Source organism: Amaranthus tricolor, chromosome 5 (genome assembly GCF_026212465.1).
Source record: "Amaranthus tricolor cultivar Red isolate AtriRed21 chromosome 5, ASM2621246v1, whole genome shotgun sequence".
In the NCBI taxonomy this organism is placed as follows: domain Eukaryota; kingdom Viridiplantae; phylum Streptophyta; class Magnoliopsida; order Caryophyllales; family Amaranthaceae; genus Amaranthus; species Amaranthus tricolor.
In genome coordinates this window covers 13995547-14019004 of record NC_080051.1, presented here as the reverse complement: position 1 = coordinate 14019004, position 23458 = coordinate 13995547, and the positions used below count along the sequence as shown (strand labels likewise).

The 23458-nt window shown below is 32.2% G+C and overlaps 1 protein-coding gene across 1 annotated transcript; it reads left to right on the top strand.

Moving 5' to 3' along the window:
• Window positions 1-8902: 8902 nt before the first annotated feature.
• On the top strand, window positions 8903-15799 carry LOC130814274 (cell division control protein 6 homolog B-like). The gene is made up of 17 exons (XM_057680372.1): window positions 8903-9099; window positions 9175-9277; window positions 9645-9865; window positions 11025-11099; window positions 11177-11280; window positions 11363-11469; window positions 11584-11643; window positions 12084-12157; window positions 12291-12341; window positions 12805-12854; window positions 13147-13273; window positions 13429-13518; window positions 14091-14153; window positions 14238-14333; window positions 14866-14949; window positions 15035-15141; window positions 15465-15799. The coding sequence occupies exons 1-16, from the start codon at window positions 8947-8949 to the stop codon at window positions 15065-15067; spliced, it is 1491 nt and encodes a 496-aa protein (XP_057536355.1). The 5' UTR covers window positions 8903-8946; the 3' UTR covers window positions 15068-15141; window positions 15465-15799.
• The last annotated feature ends 7659 nt before the right edge of the window (window positions 15800-23458 follow it).

The following is a 23458-nucleotide window of genomic DNA, read 5'->3' as shown; positions in this document are numbered from 1 at the left end:
ATGTCCCATCGAAGGCCGCCATGTTTGGGATCTTTATTTTCCCGTTGTTGGGAGTATTTAGTATCTCCGGAGCCAGTGGAGAGATTATTGGTATGGGATTTTCAGAAAGGCTACCTTTGCCGGCCTCATTCCACGGCATAATAACGTGGCGGCTAGATTCCGCGGCTTGGGCTTGCTTTCTTTCTTCCCTCCTTTTATCCACCAGTGATTGGACGCTTTCAGACGTCTTTTGTTTCTTGCTCTCTAAGAAGGTGCGGGCGTCTTGAGAGGCGGTTTTAGATTCGCCATCTCGCGGATCTGTCTTGCCGAGACTCGGGTAGGTCCTGGATCTCTCCCGCCTCTTCTTATTGCGCCTACTGGAGTGGGAAGTCCTCGAGTTCCCATCTTGAGATTCATGAGACTTTGGTATCTCTTGATGGGGTTCGATTCGTTCCTGCAATTTTTTTATTTGGTCCGGCATGTCTTCTAACACTCGTTGTTGAGTAGGAGTATTATTTATGACGGCGTGGAGTTGTTCAGAGAAAGCGGCAGTGAGGTTTCGTGCTAGCATGTCCAGATCACGACGAGTCACAGCTTGATTATTAGCGTGACCTGCGGAAGTGTCTGTATCTGTGCTGTGCACGGTGGCGGTTTGAGTCGGATTTTTCTTAGGGGCCATAACTTCTTATTCTCTCCCCACAGACGGCGCCAAACTGTTTCGATGATGAAACGAGGAAGTGGGAAACACTTGAAATACCGTTAGCAGAAGCGTTATCAAGAGCAGCGATTCATGGAAGGAAGTGACTTGAATTCCTGCGAAACAACACGTTAGCCTTGTCCGGGGGGTGATCTCCCGGAAAACCCCTCCAACGCTCAAGTTAGAACGTTGATATGATATTATTGAATAAATGATATAAACTGAATGCAAGAAGATGTCGGGTTTGATATTGCTGGAATTTAGGTAGGCTAACGAAGTGGAGTATGAGTAAGGATATTTAGGAGGATTATTTTCAGATGCCCCCTTCCTCTGTGATGGTTGTCCCTATTTATAATGGTAAGGAAGGAAGTTACTTCAGAGAGGAGAGGTTGAAGATCATGGGAGCAGTGGGAAGTTACCAGCCTTGGGAGAAGGATAACCAAGCAATGAGGGAGAGTGGGGAGTTGGATCAGGCAGGAGGTTATTTGCCTGAAGGAGTTAGGGCTTCATATGGATCACTTGTTTATGGGCCAATTGAAGAGATGGGAGAATCCAGAAAGGCCCATTGACTAAAAGTCAAGGTCAGTCCAGAAGGTCAAAGGTCATTAAGGTAAAATGACATTAATAATTTAAATAAATAAATAAGTTAGGTAAGTGATACCATGATAATAAGATTCAATGAAAATAATACAAAAATAAAATGTAAACTCATAATCTTTATAGAATTTTAATTGGAAACATGAAGAAATCAAATAGGAGAAAGGGAGATGGTTTACAAAGATAAGAATAGGAAGAGGGTGAAAAGGTAAGTGGAGGTTGGTGGTGCCAACCCAGGACCCAAAATTGGCAGGAAAGAGGGCTAAAATCGACAGTTGCAGCCTCTGTTTTGCTGGAGGCTGAAGGGTAGCACAGCCTGCTGTTGGTGGCTGCTTATGGGGAAGGATGCTTGGCGGTGCTACTGGTTGTAGGGAGGAGGTGTGGCCGCCTGGTTGTGGGGATAGGGAGGCAAGACTGTCTATTGTGAGGAGAGGGAGGCGCAGATAGTAAGGGAGAGGGAAGAGAGAGACACGTGAGTTTTGTGAGTGAGGGAATGAGAGATCTCACTTGACCCTAACTCATCTTATATTTGCTATCAAGACCCAACTAAGAATAAAAGAACATGAGAGAATTTGAAATTTTCAAAAGGAAACATAATATTTAGAACAAAGTTCTCCTAATGTGGAGTGTTAAGCTTGATTCTTTATATTTGCAATGACAATTAACAAATTTTCTCCAGTGGCCAACTATCTACTTGTTAAACTATTGTTATATCAAATTTTTTATATTATCAAATATGTTTTCAGAAATACATTAACAAGATGCAAACTGAACTGATAATATGAAAACATATTCTATATAAGACTTATTATATAACTAATTTATAATATTATTGTTAAATTTTCATCATCGAATAAGCAACTGATTACAATAGTATTAAAACATTTATATTAACGTTTACATTTAAATTGGTTTGTTTCTTGAATAACCTAGCTACCTACTACTACCAATTTATACTCAATTTCACCTAATATATTCATTAACTCCTAGAATAGTTAAGATAGATATCCCAACTCTCATTAAGCATTGATATGCCTTAGGCATCAGGCCTCGATACATCATCACAACAAAATCGTCCACAACATAATTGCTCAAGCACTACCCGTTCAAATAGCTAAGCAACGCATCAATAATGGTTGTCCACATGATTGTGTTAAAGAACACACCAATGATCATTAGCATATCAAAAACATTCCAACCCATCACATTTACTCCGTGCACCAATACCACATCAATTACACATCCACACCCAAACATACATCTGCAGTCCTTACATTTTTCACACCTTTGCAGTACATTGACATTTCAATTTTATTTGTATTATTGTAACGGTCCGGTTTAAGTGACCCGGAAATCCATATAAAAATACAAATTCCGGTTCACTCTTTGGACTCTAGAAAAGACTTTTCTCTAGGACCGTCAACGTTCCGTCGATAAAAAAATATAGATAAAACAAAAAACAGTACCAACGTGAAAGATAATAAGTCAGCGGAAGCTCTAACGTACAACTCGAGAGCCTAAAGGCCTCTAAACAAACTAATTGAAATAGCGGAAGCGAAAAGAAAACTACACTATCTCTTGTTACTTAAATACAGAGTTTCTTTCTACTCATAATCTAATACAAAGGATAATAACATAGTCTTGATGATTACGGGTTCTAAGTCGAGTTCTCACTCCAGACCCCACCTGCAATCAACCTACTAGTCGTCATTTGACAACACACAGTAGGTTCCAAAGAAACAAACCAATACACGTCAGATACTTCATACAAATATCAATCAGGTTGAATACAAGCAAAATGTTCATCCTAGGATGCATAGGCTCTAATACATTCATTATTAGTTAATCCCAACTTGTAACCTTGCCCGTCCTGTTCGGGTCGTTCAAGTATAAATCATTCATTATTAGATAATTCCAACTTGTAACGTTGCCCGTCCTGATCGGGTCATTCAAGTATAAACCAATCCTTTTGGAGGAATACAATTGGGAGAGCTAATCCCAAGGCAACCACTGACCTAAGACGTTGCCCGTCTTGTTCGGGTCGTCAAAGGCTAAAGTATGCATACCCTCATGATGACCGTAATGATCCAAAACTGCCATGGGAACAAATAATTATAATAATCCAAACCAAAACGTTAACCCCTTTGGGTAACATAATACATAAATTCTCAATTTCAAAATTAATTTCTTTCAAATTATTTGAGATGTATAATCCTTATGTGAATTACCATGCCTCGATAGAAATGAAACAACAGTACTTGTACAACCACATAAACAGTATGGTCTAAGCATGTACCTTTAAGCGCTGCAACAACAATGTTCAAGCACGACAGAAATTTCGCCATCTTATGAATCGAGGTCCTAAATAACACACACACAAAAAGATCACGTATTAGGACGTGTTTACACATTTAATCCACTTCATACGCTAAAATATCACTAAGACTTAATAATTTTTAATTGTTTACATCCAATTCTCAATGGTTCCAAATTTCAAGTTCTGACCAGAAACTTTAAGGGTCATTTCGGATAGATTAAAAAATTCAAATGAAAAATCCGACTTCGCCATTGCGTTTGGAACGCGTCAATTACCTTGGGTACCAAATTTCGTAATTTCTAACATCCATTTACTATTTTTAATTATTTTAAGCGTTTAACGAGTTTTTAACGCAACGGTGCATAAAACAATGGAAAACAACTAACGTTTTCGGGTCGGCACCTTTAACGAGGCGGATCAGCTGCTGCCCGAATACATATACATATATTTTTTTAAAAAATTCATCGTTATTATTATTATATATATACATTATCAACCCCTTTTTCTTTTAAATCTCATGACCAAAATAATTCTAGCAAGGTCACATTCACAAAATCCTTCAAGAGACTTGAAATTTCATAAATTATGATAACTAAATTAAATACTTAATTCTCTTAACAAATTAAATTTTGTAGAGAATTACAAAACCAAATCACCCTTTTAAATCAAGACACATATATATAAATATAACACAATCCTTCAAACAAATCAAATTTTGCTAAAGGATTATTAAACCCTTGGATGACTACATAACTTAATTCATACCAACTTAATTTCTACTAACAAATTGAAATTTAGTTAGAGAAATTTAAACCATAAAAGAAATTTATTTAAATATCAACATAAACTCAATTCTTATAACAAATTTAAACTTTGTTAAAGAATATAAATCAAGAACATAACTTAATCCTTTTAACAAAATTAAGGTTTACTAAAGGATTGTTAAAGAAAATTACATAAAAATATACTCAATCCTCCTCAAAGTCATAGGATACCATCATACATAAATTGTAATTCATCTTAGAAAACCTTGTATATAAAATCTATGACTAGCAATTCAATTAAACTTACCCCTTTGATCAAAAGATTGAATGGAAAAACAAGAGAACAATTTTTTTTTTTTGGAAATGCCGAACCAAAAAGCACAAAGAAGAGAATTTTTCTAATTTTCTTTGTTCACTTGGGAGCTTAGAAGGGTGAAGAATTCAAATGGTGTTCACAAGGATTAATGGGCAATTAAGGAATGAGCTTAATGTGTCATAATACACACTTATGAGAGGAGTTACAAGACTCCTCCCATTCCTCCACACAACCGGCCACCCTTCCCCTCCCCTAGTCTTTTTTTTTAATAAATTATTAATTATATAATTGTCTATTTTTTTTGTTAAAAACAGAAAAGAAATATTACGCGATAACAACGTATGCGATAAAACGTGTTACCGTTAAATTAAACTTAATTCGTTTCTTATAATTAACCATGTAAAATAATATAACTCAATATTACTTATTTATTTTATTTTGTTATACTTTATTTTATTATATTTTATTTATTTTTAAACCCGATAAATTACGAGGTGTTACAATTATTATCAATAAAAGTGTATAAAATAGCATTATATGTCTAGAGGAACCGTGTGCGTAGCACACAAACCCACAATTAGTTAATTAAAAGAGTCAAAACTCTATAGAAGTCAATATTCATTTCTAGTTATATAACTAAAAAAATAGAAGTTTTTACACAATAACATAGAAATTTAATTACTATAACCTATAAATCAAAGGAATCACATTAAAGAAGTAATGAAGAAAAAGAATAGAAGTAACTCACAAAAACGGGGAAAAGGAGAAAAGGCGCGCTTAAGAGGAAGAATAGGAGTAGCTTAAATGAATAGGATTTTTGTAATTAATTTCATACTTCTTCTTAAATGTGAGTTAAATGTGGGATTTTGTTAAGGGTAAGAATTAAAATGGTGATTCAAGCATGTTTTAATTTAGGGCTTGAATTAGGAGAGGAAATAATTGTGAATTGGACACGAAGTTGTTAAAATTTGTTATGGGTAAGAGTAGTAATGGTGAAACGAACATGGATAAACTAAAATTTATATTAGCAATGAAAATAAAAGTAGTATGTACTCTTTCATATATTTTGGTGATATTGTAGTATTGGGACAACTTTATAGAAGCTTTTGATAGGTATTATTTTTTAATTAATAATGGGGGTATTGATGATTAAAAATTGTTAGGGTTTTGGTCACTTTTAATTGTTGCTAAATGTAATTCAATTATGCTAATGGTGCTGAATATGATTATTGTTATTGCTTTGATGATAATACAAATCACTTATAAAGATTATTGTATTATGTGCCATTAACGGTGATTAATTGGTGTCATTGTTAATCGTGGGTACATGATTGATGTTTAATAGTTGTGGTTAGTATTCAATTGTTGCCAAACTAATTGATTGTTATGGGTATGAGATGTCTAAGCTACTTATTGCTTTGTTCTTATGCTTTGTCACTTCAAACCTTGAGTAATGTGACAAATTTGATTGAAAAATCATTATTATTATGAGTTGAATCAATGGAATCATGTGTAACATATTACATCATACGATTTAAGTCCACATAGTCTTGTTTTATTGTAAAAGTGTAAGAATTGAATCTTTTACCCCTTGGATACGCCTTGTTTAACAACTGAATGGAAACTAATTTTATGGTTAGATTGATTTGATAGTATAATTCATGAGTAAGCATGTTGCGTGTGTAGTTAGAGTGCATATTCATATGAGTTGTGATTTGTAAGAATGGTAGTGGGTACTTCTTAAAGCAAGTAGCTCCTAAACAAAGTCAAGTAGACTTATTAGTCTTACTTAAAACGTGTACAGGTGCCCAGTTCATAAGAGGAGCGTAAGAACCTCATTTGAAGTGATTGTTGCGACTTGTAATCTTGCAGTTGCAGGTAAGTTAACGCAGTAGCTAACTCTTGCATGCATCCTGAATATGTTTTCATTGCGTAACAATATTATATAAGTTATGTTGACTTTGATTTGCTATTAAACATTATTAAGCTGTTGTTTAAAGTGGAGATTGGTATGTAGAGATGGTAGAAAATGGATTTTGATGTCGTGAGAGTAGAATGTTGGACTATATGAGATAGATTGGAAATGATTCCGTTATTGATGAGTTGTGAATCATGTTTTATGAATGGGAATGAGTCCCTTATTGATGAGATATCAAGTTGGTTGTTTATTGTGACTCCACTGGATTAGTACACTAGTTGTTTAGTTTCCAAAGGCATGAATCATATGTATATGGTCGCTGTATGGGGGTATGATCATACTTTTCAATTGGGCACTGGCATGGCTGTCATCGCCCTTCACTGAGGTGTTGCCATATGAGTCTTGCAAACCCCAATATGGTGGCCTCTTGTCACATAAGAAAATATATATGAAATCCAAGAAGAGATGAAAGATGGTAAAGGCATTGAGAAGTACATTGAAATAAGGAGTAGTTGGAGGATGCTTACATATTGAAATATTTCCTTTATCTTGTGATTGTTATTTTAATATTGATTGTTGATTATATAGATGATATGTTGTTAGTTACTGATGTGTACTATTTGTTATCATTGTTGATGACATTGATGGCGCCTAAAATTATTTTTCTTGTAGTATCATAAATCGACAACCATCATATTTTTAGAATCTGGTCGAGGGGTATTATCTAAATCATGCGTTTCACCCCTAAACCTATCATAACGATGGCAGCGTACATATAAATTAACAACAATACGACCCTCTTTTTGCTTATACGTTGCATGAGTAAATTAAAAACCAATTTCAATAGATATCTCATCCGCCCGTGAATGCAATTCATCTACTGATTTGAATTGACTATTTGTAACAAATCTAATTGATTTATTTATATCGTCACATAAATTCTCAAAGCTATACCGCAATATTAATAACAATATTTTTAGAAAATTAATAATGCAAAAAAATAAGCGACTAGAACTAGGTCTAGTGGCATAAAACGGGCGACTAGAATTAGGTCTAGTCGCACAAAATGTGTGATTCTCATCTCTTGATTTTTTCATTCATTTTGCAATGAATATTCATGTACGAGTTAGTAATCGATACTTACAATATTGTTCTGGTGATCAAATTAATCAACCATATTCTTTCAATGTTGAATTTTAGTTAAAAACATTTATTTGAAGAGAAGTTAGAGTTAAAAGACTATTTAATAAAATAATGGCAAAACAATAAAAAAAAAGGTAACGACATTTAATAGTGTCATTAAGAAAATCCAAATCTAGATCAAGTATGAGCCAAACTAATAAAAAATTAAAATTAAAACCTTATTTCATCGGATCGAAATTTGACCGCCACATCAGTACATACTGCCGTATCCTGTAAAGCCGTAAGAGCATTTGTAATGGTGACCCAATATTGGGTCACATGACCCAACAAAAAGGAAAAACCTTATTATGGTAATCTAATTTAAGATGGGTCATGGAAAAGGTTGGATGATTGTGTCTTTGGATGACCCGTTCAACAGAACGGTCATCTGAATTTTTTTTCAAATCATTTGCCACGTGTCAGTCCATGATTGGCCCGCGAAAAGGAAAATGCATCAGCTTTCCCAATCAATCTTGCTGCACGCCACTTGTCCTGTTTTGATTGGCTATGAAAAAATAGCCATTTTTTCCCTTTATAATATAATTTTTTTAAAAAAAAAAATTATACCAACGGTCATATTTTTTCGAGATCTATAAAATGAGACCCATATTGATATATTTTGACATAATTTTTTTTTACATATTTTGTTCTTAAATATTAAAAAATATTTATTAAAAATTATATTTATATTTATATTTATTAAAAAATATTATTTTTATTAAAAGAATAATTTTTTTAAATTATTATAAAATAGTAGATGTATTTTAATCAAATAAAAAATTATATTATCTTTGTACATGAAAATATTATTATAAAAAAATAAAAATAAATGTTAGATAAATTAAGGGAGAAAAAATTATGATGGGGTAGAAGAAAAGTAAGAAAGAGATGATGATGACCTTTTAAAAGAGATCATTGTTAATAAAATTAGATTGAAAGATAAAATTTTAGGAGAGAGAAAAATTATAAAATAGTTTGATGACTTTTTTTTGGTCATGAGTAAGGATGGCCTAACATACGGTCTCCCATTTCGCGCCCAAACTGTTTCCTCACGCTTCTTCAATTTTTCAATTTCCCGCTTTCCCTCTCCTCTTTTTCCGCCAAATATACACCTCTTAATCTCTCTTACTTTCAATTTTTTTCAATCTCTATTCCCTCACTTCTCTATCCTCAACAATGCCGGCAATAGCTGATCGTGCCACTCCCCAGAAGAGGAGGCTACGATCAAATTCTTCACCGGATGACGATGTTCCGGCGACAACCAAAACCCCATCGAAGTCGAAATCTCCGCGTCGAAGCATTGATAGTAGTCCAAAATCTCCGTCAACTGTGAGTTTTTTTTCTTGATCTTGAAATCTATGATCTTAAGTTGAATTTCATTTGACTTTAATTATATTCTTTTAGGAAATCGCGGAGGAGTTTCGCGTTAAGTTCGCGACTTCAAGTAGATCTCCGTTGAAGAAAACTTCTGATAATTTATTCGCGAAACCGAAATGGAATCCACGAGGTTGATTTCTATGTTTTACTTCGTTGAAATCATCATCCGCTTTGAAATTTGTCAAAATTTATTTCTTTTGACCTAAATTACTGAAAAGAAGTTTTTACCAGCAATTATAACTAAAAATATCAGTTAACTTTCAACCATCGAAGTACAGTAACCTTCATTCACTTTGAAATTAGCGAAACGTTTTGGAAATGATCTACATTGGTGAAGAAAAAAATTGATAGATTAGCTTAAGTTTCAATCGAAGTAAAAGAATATATATATTTTGGTGATCATGATTTTTTTCAGATTAGATTGAGTCTTTGAGGTTATTATGAAAAGACTGAAATTTTGGATGGAAAATGCTAATTCTGGTGGAACTGATGCATAGATGTTGATCAAATGAGAGCTGTGAAAGAGGCATTGCATGTTTCCACAACGCCGTCTGGTGTGATTTGTAGAGAAAATGAATCCAAAAGGGTTCTAGAGTTTTGCAAGTCGAGTATGCAAGGAAGGAAACCTGGGAGTTTATATGTGTGTGGATGCCCTGGTACAGGAAAGACTATGGTTATGGAAAAAGTTAAGCAATCTTTGCTTAGCTGGTCTAATGAGGTGATCTAAATTCTTATTTGTACTAGTATTTTTTTCCTTATAATTTGATCATTTTGCTTTTGCAATTTATGTCTCTTTCTGATTGGAACTGTGAAAAAATGTTTTGATGAATTGGTTTTCTTTATGTACATATAAATTGGATTGGAGAATTGAGGTACTAAGGCATTCATTTCTTTTAGCCAATTAGTGTTTTTATTTTTTCAATGGCTGGTCTAGGAGGATATCTTGAATCTTTGTTTTTTCATCTGTTGAATGTTAGAGGCAAATATAGCATACGAGCCTTAGTATAAGAAACTTGGTTTCAATGATTCGTTCTTTACTAAAGTCTTCAGTAGTTCAATCAGCAGAAATAATTCTTTCGTTAGTTGAATGATGTTTGGTTCTTGGAAGGCACTAGTTTATTATATAAAGTTTTCCGTTTGTTATAATTCGACGTGAGTTGCGGAAGTTATGTTGAAGCCACAGTTGAAATGGTTTGCTATGAGCTACACTAATTAGGCAAGTAATAAGATGAGATAGAAAGTGTTGTGATCATTTAAAGAGTCAGTGTTGCAACACCATTTTAAAATGTTAATGACAAATCAATCTTTAGGGTCAATGTCATGAAGTGTTATTATAATTGAAGTACATAACACACTACAAACCAAAATAGATATTAATTTTGCGTTCCATTGTAATGTTCAAGTGATTAAAACTTAATGCGTATATTGAGAGATTTTCTTGCTAGAAATAGTAACATCGTGAAAGCAAAATTGGCAAATTAAAAAAAAAACATTTTTCGATTATTCATAGGATACATAGAATATAAGAAATAATAAAATGATGACATACTAGAAGAGATCTAGGAGTTTTTTGAGCTCAATTTGAACTAGAATTAGTTAGAGGGTGCAACTTTGTTGTGAATTTGAGATGTTGAGATAAAAGCATATCACTCTCAAGTGTCTCCGGTCTCATGAGCTGCCTATGTATTGGGCTTTTCTCACTTAAATTATGTTAAAGCATCTTTTGTAACTATTCTTGGCGCATCTTGATTTGTTTTGCATAATCTTATCTTTCATTTAGAAATTTGGATATTGGACATGATTGTGTGACCTTTAACAAATGTCTTCTTTTTCTTCCACCTTGTTCTCATATTTGCATATATTTCTTCATTGTACAGGCAGAGCTTGAGCAACCAGATGTGTTATTCATGAATTGTACATCTCTAACAAAGTCATTTGATATCTTCACCAAGGTATATCTCAAGTGAGAATCACATCATTGAAATCAACCCTAATACATATTACTGAACATTTTTTATTCTTATTGAAGATACATCAAAAAATACAACCTGAAAAGAAGATTAGTGGTTCAACTACTGCTCTAAAGCACATACAAAACCTCTACGCCCAAGAAAGAGGATCGGAGAAAATGATGTGAGACTTCTATGTGAACTTAGTATACATTGCTATTTAACTTGATGGTCATTTAATAATTCATATTTCTCTTTTACATCAGGTTGTTAGTTATTGATGAATTGGATTATCTAATTACTAGAGACCGTGAAGTGCTTCATGAGCTATTCATGCTTACGACACTGCCATTTTCTAGATGTATATTAATAGGTATTGCTAAAAAGAATTATAATAAATACGATGCATTAATTTTTTCATTATTTTGATGAATTTGTGTTGAATAGACACATCTGTCATGTTCTTGTCTAATTGAATTCTTTTCAGGCATTGCTAACGCAATAGATCTAGCAGATCGTTTTCTACCCCGGCTGCAGTCACTGAATTGTAAGCTCCTTTTGTTTTCACAATTTTGTTGCTTATAGCATGTTGTTGCTCACAGTTTTCTTGAAATTTATCACGCTATAGTAGAAATATGTTTCTGCTAAACTTTGTGTGATGCTTGAATATTTCGTCCTACGTGTTTTGAGCTGAGTTTGAGAAAAGGAACTTATAATTGAGGTATTGGACAAAGGAAATTGGTTTTCTTAATTCTAAATACAAATTTCCCCGGCTTTTCCCTTGAAATGTTAATTTTACGCAATCTCAATCAAGTATGAAAACAGTCGTAACGGAGGCATTAGCAATTGTGCATGGGGATGTCTACCGTAGCATTCAATGTCTTAGCATTTGTAGTCTGTCTTTGAAAATAAGGGTATTGTGAGCGGACTACAAAATTCTCCTTTTATGTTGTCATGTTGAGTACTAATACTGCCCTCTGATGCCAGGCAAACCATCAATTTTGACATTCCGTGCATACTCAAAAGACCAAATACAAAAGATTCTTCAGGACAGGCTTGAGGTTAGTCATTAGTACTTATTTTTGTACCTTCAGTTGAAAAAATGTGATTATAATGATAACATTCTGAGAAAAGAATTCGGTCTTGATTATTAGACCAACATTTTTTCATGCTTTGTTACTATTTTTTGTGCAGGATCTTCCATATTTGGTCTTTCACCCACAAGCCTTGGAACTTTGCTCAAGAGTGAGTATGTTATAATTATTTGGCTTTGATAATAATAGTAGTTGCTCTATTATACTCCGTATTGCAATGGACTTAAGCATTTTTGTTAAGGGCGCATTTCTAGTGATCAATACTCCACCTCGTCTTCAACTTAGAAGTTTTTTAATCTTTTAGTATTTCAGATCTGGACAACTTGATATAGTTCATCTTTGTTCCAAATGATTCTCGTGTTTCAAGTATATTATTATGAACGAACCTTAATAAACATATACTTTTTGGAATTTAAAGAATTAGAGTACTAGTAAAACAGGAATCAAGTCCTTGTTTAACTTCCATCTGAAAATTTATACACTGCCTAGGCTACAAAGCAGAAACCCAATATAACATGGCTTGTATTTGCTATAAAAATCACAACATAGGATATTTGTTTCAGAACCTATGCATCTTTTCCAATCATCTAATTGTTCCAATGCCTTGATAACAGAAAGTTGCAGCTGCAACTGGAGATATGAGGAAAGCTCTAAGTGTCTGCAGGTATTTGCTTGTTAATGATCATTAAGGTTGTTATTGGATTCTAATACTTTACAATAGTATCCTGTTATCTTTATCTTTATGGTTCTGGAATAGAAATTTGTATGAATGTTAGTACTTATATTAATGAAATCTAGCAGCTGGTGGCACCTGGGTCAACCTCAAGTCTAAAATGCTAGAATAGCAAATTGTTTTGTTAGAACAAAAAATGTGCTATGTACTCATACTGTGATTCTATGATATTCACTCAGCTTTGATCTGTTCAAATTTTAATGTATTTCTTGTATTGGTCTAGGAGTGCGATTGAGATTCTTGAATCAGAGATCAAAGAAAACGCAAGCGATCTTGACAAGATGTCTACTGAAAAAGAATTCTCTCAAGAAAATGTTCCTGCTGCTCCTGTCTCCAGAGACATTGATATAGTAAGTTACTCTAATGTTTTCTACCTCTCTTTCCCGATTCTCTTTTTGTCATTAAGTTTATTTGAAGAGAAAAACTTATGCAATGATAATATTATCCTTTTTTATTATTTCCGTGAACACTTTTTACATAACATTTACCCTTTTTATAATCACAGGTACAAATCCATCATATGGCAGTTGCTTTGTCAAAGACATATAGATCTCCTGTAGTGGAGACCATACAATCTCTTCCTCAACATCAGCAGGTATGATCTTCTTGTTGTTTGCATCTCCAATCATTCATTCTGCAGTCCTCATGAAATTTATTGTCTATAACACTACACATTTGCTCACTGGGTGATACCTTTTTTCTAAAGTTTCCCTAAAAAACTATTTTTCTTTCTCTCGATTAGAAAAGTATGGATTTTTATTTATATCTGTCTAGATGTTTTTTTCCATCAAAATTTTTTTACATAAGGTAAGAAGCACATCCTTGAAATGGCACTTATCTAGTTTTGACTTTCTTTGCACCCAAAAAGTTGTAAGTTAGAATAGGCTAAAGAATGGAAGTGATTAATTATTTAGTGTTGCATCACTTTTTATAAAAAAGTTCTTGTTTCTATATCGATGCAAAAGTGCAGGATTTGCCACTGTTTTTTCTGTAAGATGTGTTATACCATATGTCTCAGAAGTGATTAATTTATGCTATGAAAGTATTCATTGGCTGCTTAGGGGATGAAAGTTCCTTCTATATATAACATTTTGCATTATTCTGATTTCAACTCATTAGCCCAACAGTGTAAAGTTTTACTGATTTCTAAATTTCTTCTGGCAACAGATCATCCTTTGCTCTGCAGTCAAGCTTTTTCGAGACGGAAAAAAAGAGTCTTTAGTTGGAGAGGTAATTTCTGATTCTACAATTAGTACCTGTTCAACTACATGTTGCAGTCTAAAGTAACTTACATTGAACTTCTTTTTCTTACAGTTGAATAAATCTTATGAAGCCATTTGCAAATCTTCTAAATTACCTTCAGTTGGGATTCTAGAACTATCAAGTATGTGCAAAGCATTGAATGACCAGGTGATTATCTTCCCATCATATGTTTTTTCCGTAAGAAAAATACGGAATGTCCCTCAAATAAGTTAGAATTGCATGAAGTGTGCTTAAACTGTGGAAAGAATATATGATCATTCTTTATAGTGATATATATATTTATCGTACTACAGAATTTGCTACGATTCGTTTTTCTTGTTTTATAAAGTAGAAGAGTAAAACGGTGAAGTCAAAGCAAGTGGGGCGCCAGGGAAAGGAGTATAAAAGAATTGTCCAAAAAAAATATTGCAAGATTATACTCATAGGACCAGCAAGTCTTCTAAATTAATCGTCTCATAATGATACGGGCTTATATAATTAGCATATTTTTTTAATTGATCATTTTATTATCGTAAGTGATCACTCGCTTTAAAATTGTAAGTGATCACTTTAAGTCAATAAGCATACCAAGTACAATAGAGATGGTCTCACCGTAAGACTCTAATTAGAGAATTTTTGCTATACTTTGCCATATGCTAGCTTAATAGATGATATTCATAGTCTGTTGCTGGCCTCATAGGGACTACTCAAGCTTGTTCGGTTTCAGAAAGGGGAGAAAGTAACATTGAAAGTTGATGCAACAGATGTTACATTCGCACTACAGGTCCACAATGAATCTCTTTAATATTGTTTCTCAATTTGAATCATTTTTTGGTATAGGCTACTCATTTTGCATTTAAATGGTTCAGGGAGTTCGTTTTTTCCGTAACTGCCTTCAGTAATTTGCTGTAGTTCTATAAAATGTGCCAAAATAACTGGAGGATCCTAGCATTGTCCAAGGTTCTTAAACATTAAGGTATTAAGTCTCTCGTCTTAACATCCTTGTGAAGTAAAGGAAGCATATCACTTGATGTTGGATAGTTGTGTTATAAACAAGTATAATTACTTAAATGTAACTAATTTGTTGCATAAGAAAAGTCGATGATTCCAATCTGATATTTAAATAATTCGTGGTGATTTATAATTATGTTCTTTTAGTAAATCATTATCACATTGTCTATGTTAGATTTTTTTCTAATTAATCTGAAATAAAGTCAATAGTAATTTGAGCAGTGATGATTAATTGTTGACTTTTTCTTATTATACTTTATACCATGAATTCAATTCATCTCGGTGCAGATTTTAGATTTATGGAAAAATCATGGACCATCTTTCTAAGGATGTCGATTCTAGCATCATTATTCATTCAGGGCTCAATGGGCAAATATAGGATGTTCAAAGTTTAGTTTGCAGAATAGAATCATTTAAGCTGCGAAAATTCTATCACAGGAATTCAATTTATACAACGGCCAAAAACACTCTAAAATTATTTTGGATTACTTTCCATATTGAATGTTAGCAGATTTGATGATATAAAATTTGATAGTATGTACCCCTAATGATTCATTGTATACGAATTTTGTATTACCTGCCTATGATTAGTATATACTAATAAAAAACGTCAACATTAACAATCGGTTATTGTCCTTGTGGATACATGGAGTACTTGTATATCACAAGAACTTTGAAATGGACAATAATAAGGTGAATTTTGATTTTATTACCTGCCCATTATTAACATACATGGACTACTTGTATAACATTATATTTGATGCGTTTGGTGCAATGCTTACTTAAAGAACTGTTAGAGCTAGAATTTTGGTCTTATAGTTATAAAATATAATAGTATGAAATATATAAACCCTTGCACAAAATGCTACTAATGAAAAATACTCTCATGACATTGAGTAATTGTCTTATTTAATTTTATTATACTATTTAACAATCACTTTTAGTTTATATTTTATTTTTAATTTAGATGTCAAAACAATCAAGGAACCAACTCATACTCTAACAAAAACATAATTAAGTGGAATTTTGTGCTTGCCTACGGAAATCTTCACCTTATGTAACTTTTTGTACTCACAATGTTTACATCTTCTATCTGTGGTTTCTTCATGTTTTTCAACAAACCTTGTCTAGTAATGGTAGTCCTTTTTTCGACATATGCCTTTAGGAGTCACAACTCTAACCAAGAAGAAATGTAATAATTTCCATGATAAAGATAGAGAATTATGTGTTAATTGTTTGAGGTTGGGAAATCAATTTTTGGTTGAACAAGAAACATCGCCATAGCAAGGCTTAAAGCTTCGATAGGTGAGGTTGAAAGCGATGCATCATTTTTTGTAGTTTAACTAGTACAAAAACTTGCACACCGAAATTCATAATATAAAAATATACATAAAAATAATTTTCGAAGATATTAATAATCAACATGAGTATATACTAAAGATGAAATAATAATAGTTACGATATGGTGATATGACATTGTTTATTTGTATAATAAGCTTAAATAGTTTGTAGATAACCTTAATCATGCGGATTGAAATTGTCTTGTAAATTAAATATTATTGATTTAGTGATTCATCAATATATTACGTATAAATTATTTTTGAATAGATCTTATTTTCTTTTTTCTTTCCTAGTTTTGCTCTATAGTTATAATTGAATTCTCCATAAACCATATGTTATCGATGTTAAGTAAATTTTAATAAATGTATCACCCTTATTATTTTTAAACCTTTTTAATATCACTCTATGCTGCAAAATTTTTTAATTTATTACTCTTAGCCAGAATCATTTAATTTATTCTATTTTAAAAATGATAAATTACTCAATGGGGTTAACTATTTCAACTGTACCCTTGTTGATCTTGGTTGGGATGTTCAGAGCCTAATTAATTACCCAGAAATTAATAATTTAAAAAAAAAAAACTGGAAAAAAAAAAAACCAATAATAATTTACCGAAAGGAAAGTAAAGATAAATAGAAATAACAAGGAAAAAGTTGGTTTGCGAAGGATCAAGGCCAGTGTTACCGGCTGGGATGCCAACATCAGCAGGAGCGATGAGTCCAACACGAGCTGAAGCACCAACCTACACCAATTGCCATGTAAATAGGGTAGCTCGAGGTGTTTGTAATTGTGTCCATTATACAAAGACACATTAGTAGAATAATGTTTAATTCAATTAATATAATACTCTCCCACTCTTTATTTTATTTAAGGTTTGTCCTATTCACTTTCAGTGTTATGTTATTCAGTTTTGGACTCTAAAACGAAAAATAAAAAACTCCTAAAAACTTTAATGTAATGAACAATATGATATTTCTTTTGTTTTTTATTGTTGATATGTGAACAATTTTATAAAAAAAACACTAATTAATAAATCATATTACTTGGTGAATACATAAATTATATTTAAATTTAGAGTAATTTGCGAATAAAGCTTTCAACTTTAGGGCTTTTGCGAATTGCAGCGTTAAAGTTTGTTTTTGCAATAATTGTCACCAAAGTATCAAAGTCTACATCATTTAGGCCAAGTGATCATTGACCAACCTAAATGACCTTTGACAAGCCTAAATGACCGTTGACCATCACTAATCACCTTTGACTTTCGTTAACCCTCCCTAATCACCTTTGACTTTCCTAATTAACAATAATACCCTTGTGTTTTTGTACTTAACGTCATTTTTACCAATCACAACGATATTCTTCGAAAATTTGGTCAAAACAAGTACTTAATAGCCTATTTCCTGAAACGTAGACCGAAAAATGTATTTAACGTCCTTTTTACCCATCATAACAATATTTTTTAAAAAATGGACGTCACAATTATTCTTATAAGATATTTTTTCGAAAATGTGGTCGAAACAAGTACTAATTAGACTATTTTCCTGCAGATGGACCGAAAACGATATTTAACATTGTTTTTACCCATCATAACGGTATTTTTTCAAAAAACAGACGTCGCTATTATCCTTAACGGGGAACTCTTTCGAAAATCTGACAGAATCAAGTACTAATTTTCCTATTTTTTGTTATGTAGACTGAAAAAGATATTTAACGTCTTTTTTACCCATCATAACGATATTTGTTTGAAACGATGTTAAATTCTTTTTTCGTCTACCTTCTGGAAAATAAGCGAATTAGTACTTGTTTGACCAGATTGTACAAAGAGTTACCCCATAAGGACATTCGCAACATCTGTTTTTCTAAACAATATCGTTATGAAGGGTAAAAACGACGTTATATATCTTTTTCGATCTACGTGCTGGGAAATAGCTGGACCGAATTTCCGAAAGAGTTATCCTACAAACATAGTCGCGACGTTTGTTTTTTAAAAAACTATCGTTATGATGGGTAAAAATGACATTAAATAATTTTTTGGTCTACGTGTCGGGAAATAGACAAATAAGTACTTGTTTCGACCGGATTTCCAAAAGACTTAACCCATAAGGATAATTGCGTCATCCATTTTTTGAAAAAATATCGTTATGATTTGCAAAAATAATAATGAGGACAAATTTAATCACTGTTGGGATAATATGGTCAACGCATATAAAATAAAAGAAAACAAAGATTTATAATATCCTATGTTCTGTTTTATTATGCTTGCTTAATTGGATATGTACAATAACAAAATTTCAAGGCCTTGAGCTTGAAAGTATTTGATCTTTCAAGGCCTTGATAGAATCATATATTTATAATGTTCTGTTTCAACATTTTGTTTTGCAGGATGTGCTCTATACTGTATCTTGCTTTAAGTCTTGAAAATTAAAATGTTACATGATCTTTAAAAATATGGCCTAAATTTTGTTCTTTTAAAATTAAATAATATGTGAATTATAACTTTTAAGTTTAGGGCATTTGCGAATGATAGGTTCAAAGTTATTTTTTTGTAAAGGACAACCACCAAAGTATCAAATTCTATACCATTCAGGCCAAGTGACAGTTGACCAACCCAAATAATCTTTGACCAACCTACATGACTGTTGATCATTACTTATCTCCTTTGGCTTTCAATGATTATCCCTAATCACCTTTGACTTTCCTAATTACCAGCAATACCCTGTGTTGTAGCACTTTAACGTCATTTTTATCTATCATAACAATATTTTTTGAAAAAACGAAAATTCTGTTGAAACAAGTACTTATTTGCCTATTTTACGGCACATAGACTGAAAAATATATCTAATGTGATTTAAATATCTTTTTTTGGTCTACGTAATGGAAATAGGTGAATACTTATTTGTTTTGACTAGATTTTTGAAAGAGTTATCCCTTAAGATTAATCGTGACGATCGTTTTTTGCAAAAATATCGTTATGATGGGTAAAAACGATGTTAAAGTGCTAAAACACATAGTTTCCATAGGTAATTAAGAAAGTCAAAGGTGATTGGAGATGGTCAACAAAAGTCAAAGGTGGTTAGTAATGATCAACGGTAATCTAGGTTGGTCAAAGGTCATTTGGATTGGTCAGCGGTCACTTGGCTTAAATGAAGTAGACTTTGATACTTTAGTGGTTGTAATTCGCAAAAAATGAACTTTGAGGTTACAATTCGCAAATTTTCTAATTTAAAGACTGTAATTCGCAAATCATTCTTTAAAATTTGGTCTGAAAGGAATCTTTTAAAATATATTCTGGAACATTAATGTTTAAAAGTATGTTTGAAACCTTGATCTTTTCAAAAATGTTTTGGAACTTTGATGTTTTAAAATATGTCTAAAACCTTGATATTTTAAAATATGTTTTTTGGAACATTGATTTTTTAGAATATGTTAAGAAAATTCATCTTTTAATGCTTAATTCTTTGATATCTCAATTTTTATCTTCCATCAGGGGAGATGATTGACTTAACCCTGTAATTAAATTAGTTATATATTTTATGATGGAAGACGAAAATCTCTGTTTATTATTTATGAAAGTATTAAATCATATATGCCATTAATATGTCATGATTATAATGTTAATGTGATATGGAAAATAAGTTCAGCAAACATATAGGGGGTGTTTGGTATGGAAAGAGAAAATGTAAGGGAAAGAGAATTAATAAAGAGGGGTAAGAGTAAAGATAAGGGTTATGGTTATATGTTGTTTGGTATAACAATGTAAGGGAAACACTTGTTTACGTTTCCCTTACTTATTGTTTGGTTTATCACATAAGTTGAATCTTTTCCCATAATATTGCTCAAAAAAAATAATTCCCACTTTGCATTATGTGGGAAAGTATTTCCCACAATACCGTCCACGTGGAAATTTTATTATTATTTTTTTTTATTTTTCAGACAAAACCGCCACTTGAGATGGCGGTTTGCCTTAAGCACTAAACCGCCACATGAAGTAGCGGTTTGTTTACTATTTTTTTAAAAAAAATAAATTAAAATGACCTGCTGTTTTGTACTGCTACAAAACCGCCACTTGAAGTGGCGGTTTGCTTACTATTTTTTTATTTTTTATTTTTTTAAAAAAAAAAATTAATATGACCTGTTGTTTTGTACTGCTACAAAATCGCCACTTGAAGTGGCGGTTTGCTTATTATTTTTTTAAAAAAAATTAATATGACCTGCTATTTTGTACTACTACAAAACCGCCACTTCAAGTGGCGGTTTGCTTACTATTTTTTTTTAAAAAAAATAATATATATAAAACCGCCATTTAATCTAGCGGTTTACTTAGTTTCCTAAACATAACCGCCATTTCAGGTAGCGGTTCTATTAAAAAAAAAGGAAAAAAAAAATTTCTCACATCTATCCTACGTGGACGGTAATGTGGGAAATAGTTTTCCATTTCAAGCAAAGTCGGAATTTATTTTTTTTGGCAATATTATGGAAAAACATTCCACTTAAGTTTTCACAATGAAATTTTTTTAATTTCTCAAACAATAAAAATTACTAACGGGTTGGATGATTAGCTTTTGATGTGGACGCCTGGTTTGTGTGGAGCATAATCAGTAGCCAAGAATGAGATTCGGATTTTGAGAAGCAAAGAGAGAAAAATTTGAGAAATAAGAGTGAGATGAAAGAATACATGAGGATTGAGGGAGAAAGATCCGAAAACGTAAAGTGTTTCTCCAACATTTTGAGAGGTAACAAATTAGGGGTATGTGTTACCTCTGAGTAACGGTAATTGTTACCCATCTTCTTAAACAAACACTAAATAAACGGTATCAAGTAATTGATTTCGTTACTTGCCCCCTAAAATATCAAACCAAACAACCCCATAGTACATTAGTAGTCGTTTGCTTTATACTTGATGGCAAGCATATTTTGACCAATTATAATATGATATATTTGCGATAATTTCATGTTCTAAATTAGCTAATGAATCAATTTATATGTTATATGAAGAATAAGGATATTAATATGCTTTACCTATTTAGTATTCTCTAATATAGGGCAATATTCCTAAAATCAATTTTATTCTAATACTTGCCATATATAAGAGATACTTTATTCTGAAAAATATAATCCTTGCCAAAACAGTAATCATTTATTTGCAAGAGATTATATACTTTGGCATGAATTTTGAATTTTTTTAGTTACATTAATATGTTTTATATTAACCAAGTTTTGTAGAAAACTTTCCCTTTATACAAGATAAGACTGATAGTTTTCAAGGCCTCGACAGTTCTAATTTAGGCAAGTTGTCGTTGAGGATTCTAGCTTCAAACGACTACTTAATTATAAGATTAAAGGATATCAAACACGCACAATTTAGCCTTTAACTAATCCCTCTAAGGATTACTCTCGAGCTTTACATTCAAGAATACCTTTTTAAGTTGCGTTGAATATTTCTAAGAGTAATTTGATTTTCACTTGTGTAATTTTCTATTATATATATATATATATATATATATATATATATATATATATATATATATATATATATATATATATATATATATATATATATATATATATATATATATATATACATATACATACACTAGTGCTGCTTATCATTTGCTGCGGTTTTTGTATATACGCAGCAATAACTGGAAAAAAGAATTAGAAAAAAAAAAAGAACCCTTAATTGCTGCGGTTTTGTGCCTCGACCGCAGCAAATACACATGTGCACCTTCAATTGCTGCGGTTTGTTTCATGCCCGCAGCAAATAAAGCTTGCAATTGCTCCGGTTCTTCACCACCTGCAGCAAATAACAAATAATCCTTAAACCTTAATTGATTCAGCAGCATTAATTGCTGCGGTTTATCCTATTGACCGCAGCAAATAGGGTTCATAATATAAAACCCTTAAGCTTCTGTTCTCTCGCCTTCCCTTAAGCTTATGTTCTCTTCTTCATTCCTTCATTCCATTCCAGACGCACAAACCTTCGTTCCATTCTCTCTCCTTCGTTCATTAACTTCAAACGCACAAACGAACAATAGTAATTCCTTCATTCTCCTACGTTCCATTCCAGATTTTGAACGCAAAAACCCTTCGTTCCATTGTCCTTCGTTCATTAACTTCAAACGCGTTCTTGTTCATTATCATACTGCTCTTTCATAAACAGTACTGCTCTTGTTCATCATCATTTCTTCAAAACCGTTCTTGTTCATTATCAAATTAAACTTCAAACTTCGAAAATCAAGGTAATACATTTGAAAATTAAACTGCAAGTTCAATATAATACATTTGAAAATTAGTGCTAATTTTTTTTCTTTGTAGATTATTACATAACCCACGAAATCAAGGTAATTTCTATTTGTTTTGTAAATTTGCAAGTTTATATTTTTATTGTTTCACTTGTAATTTAGTAATTTAGTTAAAAATGTGGTTTGTTAATTAGTGATTTTTTGAATTGCTACCTTATTAAATTTAGATACTAAGTAGTAGACTATGATTTTGTGATATTGTAGAGGAGGGTTAATTAAGGGTTTTTGGAAGGCTGAAATGTGAGTTTCATTTTGCTTTATTTTTGTGATTTAGAGTAATTTTTAGATCATAATATATTGTTCCTTCTGAATGTAGATGATTTGGTGTGAGTTAATTGCTTTTGTAATCTTGTTGCTTGTTCAGATCCCATTATTTTCTCTGTATTTGTTTCTGCTAGTCAAGAACCTTATGTTGTTGAGTGTTGGCAGCTTAACCTTCCAACAAATTGGTTTTGTGCTCTTCCTTTATTTTGTGGATTTTTTGATGCTGGTTTGTATTTTCTTGCACTATATTATGAAATTTCATTCATAATTGCAAATGCTCAAGACAAGGATATGAACAAGGATATGAAGGAGTTTTACATGGGCATTAAGCTCTAGACAAGAGTGAATGGAAAAGTAGGATTATAGTACAAATTT

Excerpts from the sequence above, each read along its gene's own strand:
- LOC130814274 (XM_057680372.1), top strand. The coding sequence starts at position 8,947 with ATGCCGGCAATAGCTGATCGTGCCACTCCCCAGAAGAGGAGGCTACGA. Across the intron at positions 9,278-9,644 it reads ACCGAAATGGAATCCACGAG|ATGTTGATCAAATGAGAGCT; the intron begins GTTGATTTCTAT and ends ACTGATGCATAG. Across the intron at positions 11,100-11,176 it reads CATTTGATATCTTCACCAAG|ATACATCAAAAAATACAACC; the intron begins GTATATCTCAAG and ends TTCTTATTGAAG.